This window comes from Notamacropus eugenii, chromosome 1, assembly GCF_028372415.1.
Source record: "Notamacropus eugenii isolate mMacEug1 chromosome 1, mMacEug1.pri_v2, whole genome shotgun sequence".
Lineage (NCBI taxonomy): Eukaryota > Metazoa > Chordata > Mammalia > Diprotodontia > Macropodidae > Notamacropus > Notamacropus eugenii.
Window position 1 is genome coordinate 665,975,714 of NC_092872.1, and position 12,494 is coordinate 665,988,207.

Consider the following 12,494-nt stretch of genomic DNA (forward strand, 5'->3'; position numbering starts at 1 on the left):
TGCAGTTAATAAGTATCTAATTTCCTCAGGGAGTGTACTATTTCCCCATCCTCAGAGAAGCCCAACCCATAGAGTTTTACGCTCTTGTTTCTTTTGTGGAATTTTCAGCCAGGGAATGCTCAGCCCCTCAGACATGGTCATAAAGTATCACGTAAAAGTATTTACTTGTACTCTTACCTGGTAGTTGAGGTCCCTGATCTCCAGGGTGTTGGACTGGCCACCATATGTGAAATATAGACTGTTGTCCTTTTCAGAGAAGAACACATCGTCCTGGATTTGTAGGAAATAAATTATAGGTTAGGGGCTCTTCCTGGGCTAGTGAAGATGCAAGAGGGAAGGAGCAAATATTGGGTAAAATACCTAGTCCAATTGTATGGTTCCTCATTAAAGGATCAAACAGATTGATGTGTACAAGTGGTAGCCAAAGGCTTTCTGCATACCATTAACTTCATTACTGAGGAGGCCCTTTTTCAAGCTAGCTGCCCACAGAGCCTAATGTTAGCCTTCTCAATGGCAGGAACGACATGTAGACTGATATTCCTTTTGACAGGCTGAATCAGAACAGTCAGAATGCTGGCCATATAATAGGTCACTAGCTGGGGTAGAAGAGTGGAGGTAGGAGGTCTGGTATTGAAATCAGATGGACTGAATTCAGAATTAAGCTCTGCTGCTTATGATGTGAGGGACAAATCTTCTCCTTTCCCTGAGCTCTGATTATATCAATTTGCAAAATGAAGAGGCTGAATTCTGGAAAATAACTTGGAACCATTCCCCCAAAGTCTCTAAACTGCCCTAGCAAAATCATTACTAAGCATGCTGCTCAAAGAGATCAAAGAAAAAGGAAAAGAACTCATGTGTAGAAAAATAATTTTAGCATGTCTTTTTGTAGTGCCAAAGAACTGGAAATTAAAGAAGCGACCATCAATTGGGGAATGACTGAGCCAATTATGACATATAAATGTGACAGAATATTATTAGGCAGCTAGCTGGCATTGGGGATGAAACCATAATCAGGAAGACCTGAGTTCAACTCCTAGCTACACAACCCTGGGAAAATCCCTTAATTTCTCTGGGAGTCAGTTTTATTATCTGTAAAATGGGGATAAATAGCAGCAAGTACATTACAGGGTTCTGTGAAGGTCAAATAAGACAGTTTATGTAATGTACTTTGCAAAACTTTAAAGTGCTTATATAAATGTTGTTATTATAATTAAGAAATGATTAAAGATATAGTTTTAAGAGAAACCTGGAAAGAACTCTGAACTGATACAGAGTGAAGGAAGCAAAACCAGGAGAACAAGATATTAAATAACCACAACGTTATAAAGAAAGAGAGAGTGAGAACCCTGATCGATGCAATTACTAACCATGATTACAGATGACTGATAATGAAACATGTTTACCCTCTTCCTAACAGATGATAGACTCAGGATGTAGAATAAGACACATTTTCAGATACGGTGAATGTGGGAATTTATTTTGCTTAACTTCATATTTGTTACAAGGGTTTTAGTTATTTTTAAATTTTTTTAAAATAAGATGGGGTGGGAGGGGAAGTAGGGGGTAGGCATAAGATAGACCAAAACAGAGAAATAAATGAAGCATTTTTAAAAAATACATAGAAGAGAAGAGAAGGAAGACTATAAGGGATCCAAAGACAAGCAGGAAAATTTTGAAAAGTCACATGTTGAATTTATTATATATCTTAAAAGAAAAGCAATTAAACATAAAAGAAATTCACAATTTTTGTACCCAATACTTTTTCTATTCTACTGTGTATATGGAAATGCTTATGCTCAGTATAAAAATTCAGAACAAATTTAAATAAATTACATTAAAATATAATGAGGGGCTAGACTTCTAAATCTCCAAATCCTACGGCTCTAGAAAGTGTCATCTGCCTTCTTGCATTAAGGGGATAATCTCCAGGGGGAAGAAACCCCCAAAATGGCTCTCTTCCCAGGGCTTAGCAGGGAGCTGCCAATACTTACCTGGAGATGGTTCTTTCTTTTTCCTGACTCAGGATTAAAGATGAGGAGAGGTTAAATAGACAGTATGTAAAGAGGAATAAATCTGAATCGTTTTACTTCAACACATAGTGTTTGTAAAAACATCCTATGAGGAATACAATTTCATTCTGTCTTATTAAGAGCTTAGCCTCACTGCAGCACCTTTGGCTTTCAAAGGAAGTAAGGGGTTATCGCTTTTAAGGACATTTGTCTTGGGCGGACTATTTCTAATGATGTAAATAATCCACATGCAGGGGTGTTACATTTTAGATAGGATAGTTATTCCAAATGTCAATCCTGTCATTGAAATCGCCGGAGAGGACTGACCCCCAACCCCAGGCTGAGAAAAAACATTTCTTCAGGCTCTAGTTCTCTATCACATGAGCCAGACCTTTCCTCAGGACCAGTCCATGAGCATTCATTAAAAGCTCGCTAGGTTCCAGCCCCTGTGCTAAGCACCAGAACCAGGGAAATCCTAGGTTCGAGTTAGGCTAGCTCCAACTCCCTTTTGCTGTTAAAGCTCTCAGGAATCAGACTGCAGAGGGTTTAGAAGAAAGTGAAAAGAAAGTGTGCGAGACCATAAGCTTGGATGGAGTTTTCAGAGAGTTTAGCTAAGAATGGTTTGATACTCTGGAGCTTCTCTCTCAGATCCCATTAGCACTGGCAGGTTGGGGTCCCAGGCCAAGATTGCTATATTTACCCTCAGACATCTATGGGTTTACCCCGAGAGGCTTGAGGGTGATTTTCTAGTACTGTAGTTCAACAGGTCTCCATTGGCATGATGTCAACGTGACATCCATTTTAATGAGCTTTTAAAAAGAGTTATTTTCTGAGATGCTATAGGAAGTTCAATCAGTACAAAATTTCCTTCCTTCCCCAAAAGTCTGTGACACTCTCTGATCAAGACTGACTAAAAACTGAAGCTCTCTGGCACCCTTAGCAACGCTGCCGCACCCGCTTACACAGGGCATTCATCTCTACCAGTAAGGAGAAAGTCCCATACCAATGGACTTGGGATGGTGATTTCATTGGGACCAGGGTTTCATAAGTACCTACTATGTGCCAGGCACTCTGTTAAACCTTGGATGTACAAAGAAAAGCAAGAAATAGTCCCCTCCTCTCAAGAAGCTCATATGAGGAGACAATATACTAAACACTATGTATAAATAGGATATATACACATGAACACACACACATACACACACATGATAAACTGGTGAAAATCTCAGAAGAAAGGCATTAAGATTGGGGGCATCATCTTGCAAAAGATGAGAATTGAACTGAAACTGGAAGGAAGCCAGGACAGTTGGGAGGCAGAAAGGAGGCTGGGATCAAAGGTGCATTGAGAGAGGCATCTGCCTACTCCTCACTTTCAGATTCAGATTCTGGATCACAGGCACTGGGGAATCCTGACCTCGGTTCCACATGCAAGGAATTTTGAACTCAGTAAGTCGTTCATACCATGGCACCTGGCAGGCCCCATTAACCTGAGAGAAGAGAAGGATGGAGGCTCAGTATCATGTGGAAAAGTGTATCCTAGACCTATTGTAGACCCATCTCAATGGCCTTTGTCCAACTGCCCCCAACCACAACTAGGGTAGGGTGATTGGAGTACTGACACAAATTAGAGGAGCCAAAATTTAGAGAAATAAGCAGCAGATAGAAATATCAGAGCTTTGTACCTCATTAGCAAGGATAATGAGCTATCACAAGGTAATAGTGTCTGGTGTGCTCCCTTCCCTAAGATAGCTTCTCCCTAGCCACTCCCTGCTGTACTCCCTCCTCAGAATTTTCCTAAGACAATTCAAATGGAAGTTATTCAGTTTCCTGCCATGGTGCTGGTATATTGTCCAAGTTTCACAGGCATACAAAGAGGTCCGCACAACTCTGTAGACCTTCAGTTTGGTAGTCAGTTGTAAAAACAAGCACCCTGACACATCCAGAATCACCTGCTATCACAGGTTCTTTGATCTGCTTTTCTAAAAGGAAAGGCAACTTTTGAGGGGTCAACAATCACTTTAATCAAACATATATCATTCACTTAGTTCAGGGGAAAAAGTCAGCATTCTGAACTTCAGAGAAAATACAGAGAAACAAAGACCAACCAATAGACAGCACTTCCAACTCTCTGACCCTAAGCAATACCTACATGGCAGATCAATAGACAGATCCAACTGCCTCACCATACATACATAGTTACCAGAGAGAGAAGCACCAAAATCTGGGTTTTCAGAGGGGTGGGGGGCTCCTTAGTGGCTGCCCAAAGTCTCATCTGGCCAAACAAACACTTTCAGTGTGAGAGCCCCAAAATGAAACCTCACCTCAGAGTATTTACACATTTTTCAGAGCCAGAGGGCATCACAACCTGTGAGAACCAGTGCCTCATTAGAAAAGTAACAAAAGGTGTGGGCCGCCCCTAATCAAGCTTCCCTTAATGGGCAGGCCCATTAATGAGTGGGGAAGATCTACTCTCATTCGCATTAAATGTGTCTAATACCTCCTCTCTCCCATTTTCCTTCAGAGCCTCCTAAACACTGAGCTCAACCTCATTATCAATGTGTACATCCCTGGAAAGTACATTACCAAGGTAAATGAACTTATCCACAGCGTTCCAAACTTCTCCATTTGCTGTAATTGATTGTCACCTGTATGGATGGTGTGGTGGTGCCTGATGGAGCACCTGTGCTTTTTTGGTGTTAATTATTAGGCCAAAATTAGCACAAGCTGTAGAGAAACAAGTCATACTTTGTTGCATCTCAGCGGCATTGAGTGCACAGTCATCTGTAAACAGAAAATCATGCAACCACACTCCCTCCACTTTGGTCTTGGCTTGTAGCCTTTTCAAGTTGAAGAATTTACTATCTGTGTGGTAGCTGATCTTGAGGCCATGGTCATGCTCATCGAAGGTGTTTGACAACATGACTGGAAACCATGCTAAAGAGCATGGGAGCAAGCAGCACAGCCTTGGTTCACTCCATTGAATAGAAGCAAAGGAGGTAAGACAAGGGGAAAAGGGATTTGAGAATTGAACTGCTTTCTCAGGGAAATCAACATAAGGAAAGGAGAGTGTAGCCAGCACAAGCATGATAGCCTAGCAAAGTCCTGAGGGGTGGAATCACAGTGAGAATAAAGAACAGAACCGGTAGTTGTAAGGAATAAAGAAAGACAAGGATTTTTGGAGTTCTATCAGATTCCTTCTCTCTTAATATCAAGCTGGTATTAAGTATTAATACCTGGACTGAGAGAACTGTAGTTGTAATCAGAAGGCATTTTGGCGCGAGTCATTTTGGAAGGGAGGCTAAGCAGGTGTGGATGGGAGCTGTAGTGGGGATTTAGGACAGCATGAGGTCACTGGAGTGGGGGTAGGGAAGAAAGAAAGGAACATAGAAAGGTAAGAGGGAGTATGCCAAAGAAAAAAAATGCACATTCTTTTTTTTCTGTGCCTGGTCCTGAATCCAGGAAATGGGGAAGAAACTTCTTGTCCTTTTCCTCCTTCGTGCACAGTATAGTACCCTGCTCCCAGGACCCACAATCCAGGCTAGTCCTATTAGTATTAGAATTCAGCTGCATTGTGGGTTAGATAAATTTTTGCTAGCCGGCTTGGGAATCTAGCTATCTTTTATTTCATGGTTTCCATGAGAAAATGAGTGCCAGTTCCTAAACAGCCATCTTAGGAGTCATCTCTTAGGATACAACCTTTGCATAAGATGGGAATTGCCTCTGTTGCAGTCTGCAGTACTTGCCTTGGGTTTATTCCTGAGGTTTTGACAAATTATCTGTGTTCCTAAAATACTAAAATATCTATTCTACTGACATCTTAATCAGCATGACTGTCAGAATGTCTCTTGAATTACTGACATGTGACACTGGAGACAAGCAAAAGTAAATTTATTTGTAGGTAGCAAGTTCCATACTTATTGTGCTATGATTCTTAACTTCTCATCAAATCTCTAAGCTTAGGTAAGGAATGATACTCAAAAAATACAAGAGTAGCTGCGTTTCACATTGGCAGTTAGGTAACAAACAGTTTTTAGGGACTTGCTATGTGCCAGGCAGGCAGCTAGGTGGTACAGTGGATAGAGCCTCAGGCCTGTAGTCAGAAAGATCTGAGTTCAAATGTGCTCTCAGATACTTACTGCCCGCAAGGCCCTGTTTGCCTCAGTTCCTTATCTGTAAAATGAATTGGAGAAGGAAATGGCAAATCCCTCCAGTATCTTTGCCAAGAAATCCCCAAACGGGGTCACAGAGAGTTGGAATGAACATCAGTGTGCCAGGCACTGTTGGAATCACTGCAGAAAAGCAAAGATAGACCCTGCCCTCAAAAAGACTACATTCCAGTGGGGGAGACAACACATAAATAAGGCTGAAAAGCGAGGAGAAGGGACCCCCACATGCATGATGGGAAAGTCCTTAGAGTCATAAGCTTAGTCGAGAAGGAAATGAAGTACGGGCAGCTTGAGTCCATCCCCCAGAGGGAGGACCCAGAAGGAACTCACCCTTGGGAGGAGACCTGTATTACTAAAGAGATATTCCAGGGTGAGAAGGCCCCAGGCACTGAGGGATGGACCAGGGTGAGGTCACCAAAGCATTTGCTAGAGCATCAGTCTCCAAACTTTTTCTATCATGCATTTTTCCTCATTCAATATTTTTTGAGCACGTATCTTGGATATATAAATATTTATTTATAAATTATGTGGATGTGCGTGGATTTAAGTTCAGTTTACTTCAAACCATGGTTTTACTGAAAAAAATACCTCACAAAGACATAGCTCTAAGTAAAAGAACTAAATTTGTGACTGAGCTTACTAAACCTTGATTCTCATTTTTCAATCCCACCCATTAATGATGAAAAAGTTTGCATTGAAATTTGCCTAGTAAATTCCTGTCTTCCCTGATGTCAATCAATTATTCATGCAAATTAATCCAAAGATGTTGCTTTTTTATATCTTTACCAAATGCTTCATTTGGAAGATTTTTTTAAAATTCAGTATCCAAATTTTAAAAGTATATAAATATGAGTTTTTATAGATAACAAACATCATTTTCAGTAACAAAATAACATATCAAAGGAAACCTTTCCAAACATACATTTTCAAAATACTCTCTCCATAGTACATTTTCCTTCTAAAAGCAGTTACCTTCTTACTAATTGTCAATATCTCCCCTTTGCCAGATATCCACCTGCTGTATCTGCACTCTCCAACTGGACCTTCAGAGACCCTGGCTGAGAGGACCTGAGCCAATAGACTAAGTACTCCCCAGGACCATGAAGCTTCCTTCTCATTGATCAGTTGGCCATCACTGGCTACACTGGCCACCTTCCACCTCTTGCTCTGAGAATGATAATCAATTCAATCAGAGACTACCATTGCCTCTGGAAAGGGCCCATCAGTGGACTGCCCTACTATGCCACTTGCCATCTCTGTGACTTTCCAGATTAGAATTTTCTTTCCTGGCCACCATTCCTATGTATGTGTTGTCTCCTCTCTTCAAATAGAGGCTCGTTAGGGTGAGGGAGTGTGTTGCTTTTGTATTTTTATGCATCCAACTTAATACAGTGCTTGGTACATAGCAAGCATTTAATAAAATGTTATTCATTTATTCATTCATATTCAAGATATATTGGGAACTAACATAGATATGAAACCAAAAGCTATGGAGCACCTGTGTTTTTTTGGTGTTAATTATTAGACCAAAATTAGCGCAAGCTGTAGAGAAACAAATCATACTTGGTTGCATCTCAGCTGCATTGAGTGTACAGTCATCTGTAATGGATAAGTAAATGGTCAAATGATATGAGCAGTTCTCAAAAGAATTGAAAACTATTAAAAATCGCATGACAGATTGCTCCAAATCGCTAATGATGAAGGAATCCAAATCAAGACAACTATGAGGTTTCACAAACTGGCAAAGATGGCAATAGTCAACACAGGAGAAGTGGGAGGAGAGGCATCCTGAGAGACTTCTGGGAAAGCTGGGCATTGGTCCAAACCATTCTGGAAAGCAATCGGGAAACATATAAAGACAGATAAGATGTCTGCCAAAATATTCATAGCAGTGCTTTTTGCAATAGCTGAACTGGAAAGAAAAAACTGAAAACAACATGAATGCCATCAGCTGGAGATGGCTAAACAGATCTGTTAAGTGGAGATGATGCTGTGGCATTTACTCACAGGATAGTTGTGAGGCTAAAATGAGAGCATTTATACAGTGTTCTGCAATCTTTGAAGGGCTATTAAATGTTCGTTATTATTATTTAAATGATTTTTATTGATAGAATATATTTTTGCATCATCTGGATTTCCTTATAAGAATTTTTTTAAAGGAAAGAAAAACATGAAGAGAAAAAAGGCAATAAATTTGATTAAAACCTCAAAAAAATCTAACAGTGTATGCAGCGTTTCACACCTGTCAGCTTCTTTTCCTTCCTGCAAAGGAGGTAGGGGGATATCTCTTCTTATCTCTTCTTGGGGGCCAGGCATGTTCTTTACTATGTTACACCATTCCTCTTTCATTGCTTTATGGTGGTTATTCTTTACTTTGTTGGCAGCATTGTATACATTGTCTTCATGGCTCTCTGCTTACTTCATTGTTCATTTAAATGTTCCCATAAGGGCAGCTAGGTGTTGCAGTGTATAGAACACCAGTGCAGCAGTCAGGAGGACCTGAGTTCAAATCTCACCTCAGACACTTGACACTCACTAGCTGTGTGACCTTGGGCAAGTCACTTAACCCCAAGTGCCTCATCCTGGGTCATCTCCAGTCATCCTGATGAATATGTGGTCACTGGATTCAGATGGCTCCAGAGGAGAAATAAGGCTGATGACCTGCATAGCCCTCCTTCACTCAAAACAGAGTCAAGTGTAAGTCATTGTAGGGGGTTTGGAACTCTTGGGTTATCAGGGTCATGGTGCCCTTGGGAGGAATCTCTTGGGATGTTATGTCCTTGCATGACTTACATGATGGACCATCCTTATGCCATAACTGACCTTCACAATTATCTTGAGCAAGAGCAGCAACAGCCAAGCACGTAAGCTCAGCACACAGTGTATACAAGCTTCTTGCATGCATGGAAGTAGAATGCCTATAATATACTCTGAGCTAGCTGAGAATAAACGGAGTGCATTCCATCCTTGCTTCCACTTCATTCATTCGCACCCAGAAGAAAGATCTCATGCAGGCATAGATCTTTGGGGAACTCAACAAGTCATGTCATTATTTCTCTGATGGTATGGTCTTCTTCAGCAATGAAGGACAAACACACACAAATGTTCCCATGCTTCTATAATCATCTCACCTTTGTTTCTTGCAGTATAGTAATATTCTATGACATTTGTGTGCTACAATTTATCTAGCCATTCCTCAATTAATGGGTATTTACTTTGTTTTCACTTCTTTGCTAACAGAATGTGCTTCTATAAATATTTTGTTGTATGTACCAAGCAGGGAAATGGCAAAACAGATCTGTAAAATGGGGATAATAATAGTACCAATTTCACAAGGCTATTGCAAGAATCAAATGAGATAATATATTGTAAAGTACTATTAAATATTAGCAATTATTATGATTTTTTGCATGATTGTGACAAGACAATATAGCACTATAAGAAATTGTAAATGGGAGGAATTCAGAGAGGCAGTTCATTTTTTAAAACTAATGCAAAGTAAATGGAACCAGGAAAACAATAAACACCACAGTGTTAATGCAAAGAACATCAACAGCATTTACACTGAATATAGTATAATTATAATGGCCAACTTCGCCCTGAAGAACTAAGCATCTATTTCCCTACTTTCTTTGCAGAGGTGGGGAACTAAGGATATGGATCACTGCACGTATTGTCACACTTGATTGATGTGTTGGTTAGTTTTTCTAAATTGTTCTGTTTTCTTCCTTATTACAAAAGATGGCTCTCTGGGTGGGAGAAGAGAGAGAAATGTATTAGGAAATAAAGGTGATGTAGAAATAAAAGGTGGTTGATGGATCTTTTTAATGTCTCCTTTCCTTTGAAGGGACTCACTGTATTATTTCCTTTTTCTTCTTAATAATATTTTGTAGGTAGCATACTACCGACAGCTACTTGTCATTATAGAAAAAGTCAGCAAATTTGAGACTCATCTTTGGAAAAGAAAAATGCATAACATCTTTCAGTTCGACACCATTTAAACACTCTTCCAAAAGATAACCAGTGAACCTGTGTGTGGAGAAAATGTTGGCAAGTGTAATGTTTGAGGTCAAGGGGCAAAGGTTTTCGGAGGGTTTGTGTATATTTGTTTTGACATCCTTTGCCAAGCAAATACTTCATGGTGAAATATTTGCATTTTTTTCCAGAGTCTAGACTGCAATCAAGGTTTTTGTCTCTATCTCAATCTCATCTATCTTAAAAATACATTTTATTGACATATTCAGTGTTTATAATGATCTACATTTGCCAGAGTATCCTTTTCCATCTCCCCCTCCCAGAGAATCATCCCTTGTAACAAGGAATATAAAAAGGCTGGGAGGAAGGAAAGCAATTCAGAAAAATTAACCAACTCATGGAGAAGCATGATTTTAGAGGCAACATTCCACCCTCACAGGCTTCTTCAGATCCAACCTTGTTCATGAGAATTTCATAGCATTCAGGATCAATGGTCTTATTTTTACTACATTTCCATTTTCCACTGGGTTGGGTTTCTTATTTTTTATTTTGATTTTATTTTTTGACACGAATCTGTGATTTCTTTGACATAGGAACCTGTATCTACCAGCACCTGCTCTTGAGACTTGAAAGCTTCCAGAGTTCCTTGGAGCACTGAAAGGTTAAGGGGACTTGACCATGGTCACAAATGACTATGTATTAAGAGGATTTGAACCCATGTCTCTAAAGCTCCAAGGTCAGTTTACAATCAAATATGCCATGCAACCTCTCTTCTATCTTTTATCAATATTTCTTCTATGGGTTGCTTCAATCATCACACTTATTTTATGAATTTGGAGATTCAGTAAAACTTGGAAATCTTGAAACAAAGGAGAGTCCATCTCTCAAATGGGTGTAATATTCCATGGATCTGGAACTCAATCCACCTCCAAGTCTTTATTTAGCTTCACTATGCACCAGGCACTCTGCTAGGTCCTTGGGATAAAACGACCAAAGTAAAACTGTCCGTGCCTCCATCTCTTAGGGGAAAGAATAAGTATTTACAGAATCCAGAGCCAAAATATTGGCAAGCATTTTGGGTTGGGGAGCTCCAGGACCTGGCAACACCAGGAGAGACTTTGTCTAGAAGACAGAGGTTGAGTTGAGGAGACAAAAGATTCTAGAAGGAGCCTGGAGGAGGAAGTGAGTCCTAGGTGGGAACAGGGAACAATCAGTGCAGAGGCAATTCGAAGGGGCTTGTTATGTAGGAAAAGCAGCTGAAAGACTCATTTGGCTGACCCCCAAAGTGTAGGAAAAGGAGTAAGGATGGAAAAGTAGCTTGGAACCAGGCTGCAAAAGGTTTTACATGTCAAACAGAGGGGTTTATATTTAATTCTGGATGTCACGGGGACCCAATGGAGTTTATTGTATCAGATCTGTTTTTAGGAAAATCATTTTGGCAGCCCTGTGTAAGAGGAATTGGAGAGGGTAGATGAGGTAGGAAGACCAATTAGGAGGTCATTTGTGGATAGAGTGCCATGCCTGGAGACAGGAAGACTCATCTTCCTGAGTTCAAATCTGGCCTCAGACACTTTCTAACTGTGTAACCCTGGGCAGGTCACTGAACGCTCTTCGTCTCAGTTTCCTTTTCTGTAAAATGAGCTGGAGAAGGAAATGTCAAACCACTTCAGTATCTTTGCGAAGAAAACCCCAAAATGGAGTCACACATGACTGAAAAAACAACTGAATAGTAACAGCAGGTAAGAAGTGCTGAAGCAGGATGAGGTTTATATGAGTAGAGAGAAGGGGACAGATACAAGAGCTGTTGTGGAGGTAGAAATGACAAGATCTGGACAGCAATTGGAGGGAGAGGAGTGGAGGATGCCCAGGTTATAAACCTGCAGGACTGCAAGCATAAGTTTGGAAGAGGGTGGATTGGAGGTAAGGAAAGATAATGGGATCTGAAACATAGGTTGGAGCCCATAGATGGATTGAAACTTGCTCTTGAAATTGAAAGCGGGGGTGGAGGTGAGGAACTTAAGGGTCACTGCCCTCAAGTTCAGAGCCAGACAAAGGGTGACCATCACGTACAAGGTGACCTGGCCACAGGGTCAGGATATGTTAGGGAAGAGGGGGGATTGTTCTAGGAGTACCCGAAAGCTTTGTGGGTATTTGGCTCAGAGTTAGACTTTTTCACTGTCCTGGGTGGGGGGAAGTCCACCCCTTTGTGTGGGTGAGAGGCCTATAACTGTTTGCATATTGCACATTATTTGCCTTTTTAAATGTATTGATTGGTTGTGTTGATTTTTTTCATCTGTTTATTTTTGCTTTTAAAAAATATTATTTGTTGTATTGAATGGTTCTC

At 40.4% G+C, this 12,494-nt stretch overlaps 1 protein-coding gene across 2 annotated transcripts in view; it reads right to left on the minus strand.

Annotated features, from left to right (window-relative positions):
• The window catches only part of DYNC2LI1 (dynein cytoplasmic 2 light intermediate chain 1), a 128,730-nt gene that overhangs the window by 30,244 nt on the left and 85,992 nt on the right, over positions 1-12,494 (minus strand). The window contains exons 13-14 of one of the 2 annotated variants that reach the window (XM_072635746.1): positions 10,748-10,753; positions 178-270 (exon numbers count right to left, since the gene is read on the minus strand). In XM_072635746.1, coding sequence (XP_072491847.1) covers positions 178-270; positions 10,748-10,753 — 99 coding nt within the window. The remainder of the gene's footprint in view (positions 1-177; positions 271-10,747; positions 10,754-12,494) is intronic. The other variant, XM_072635742.1, reaches the window with a different exon arrangement.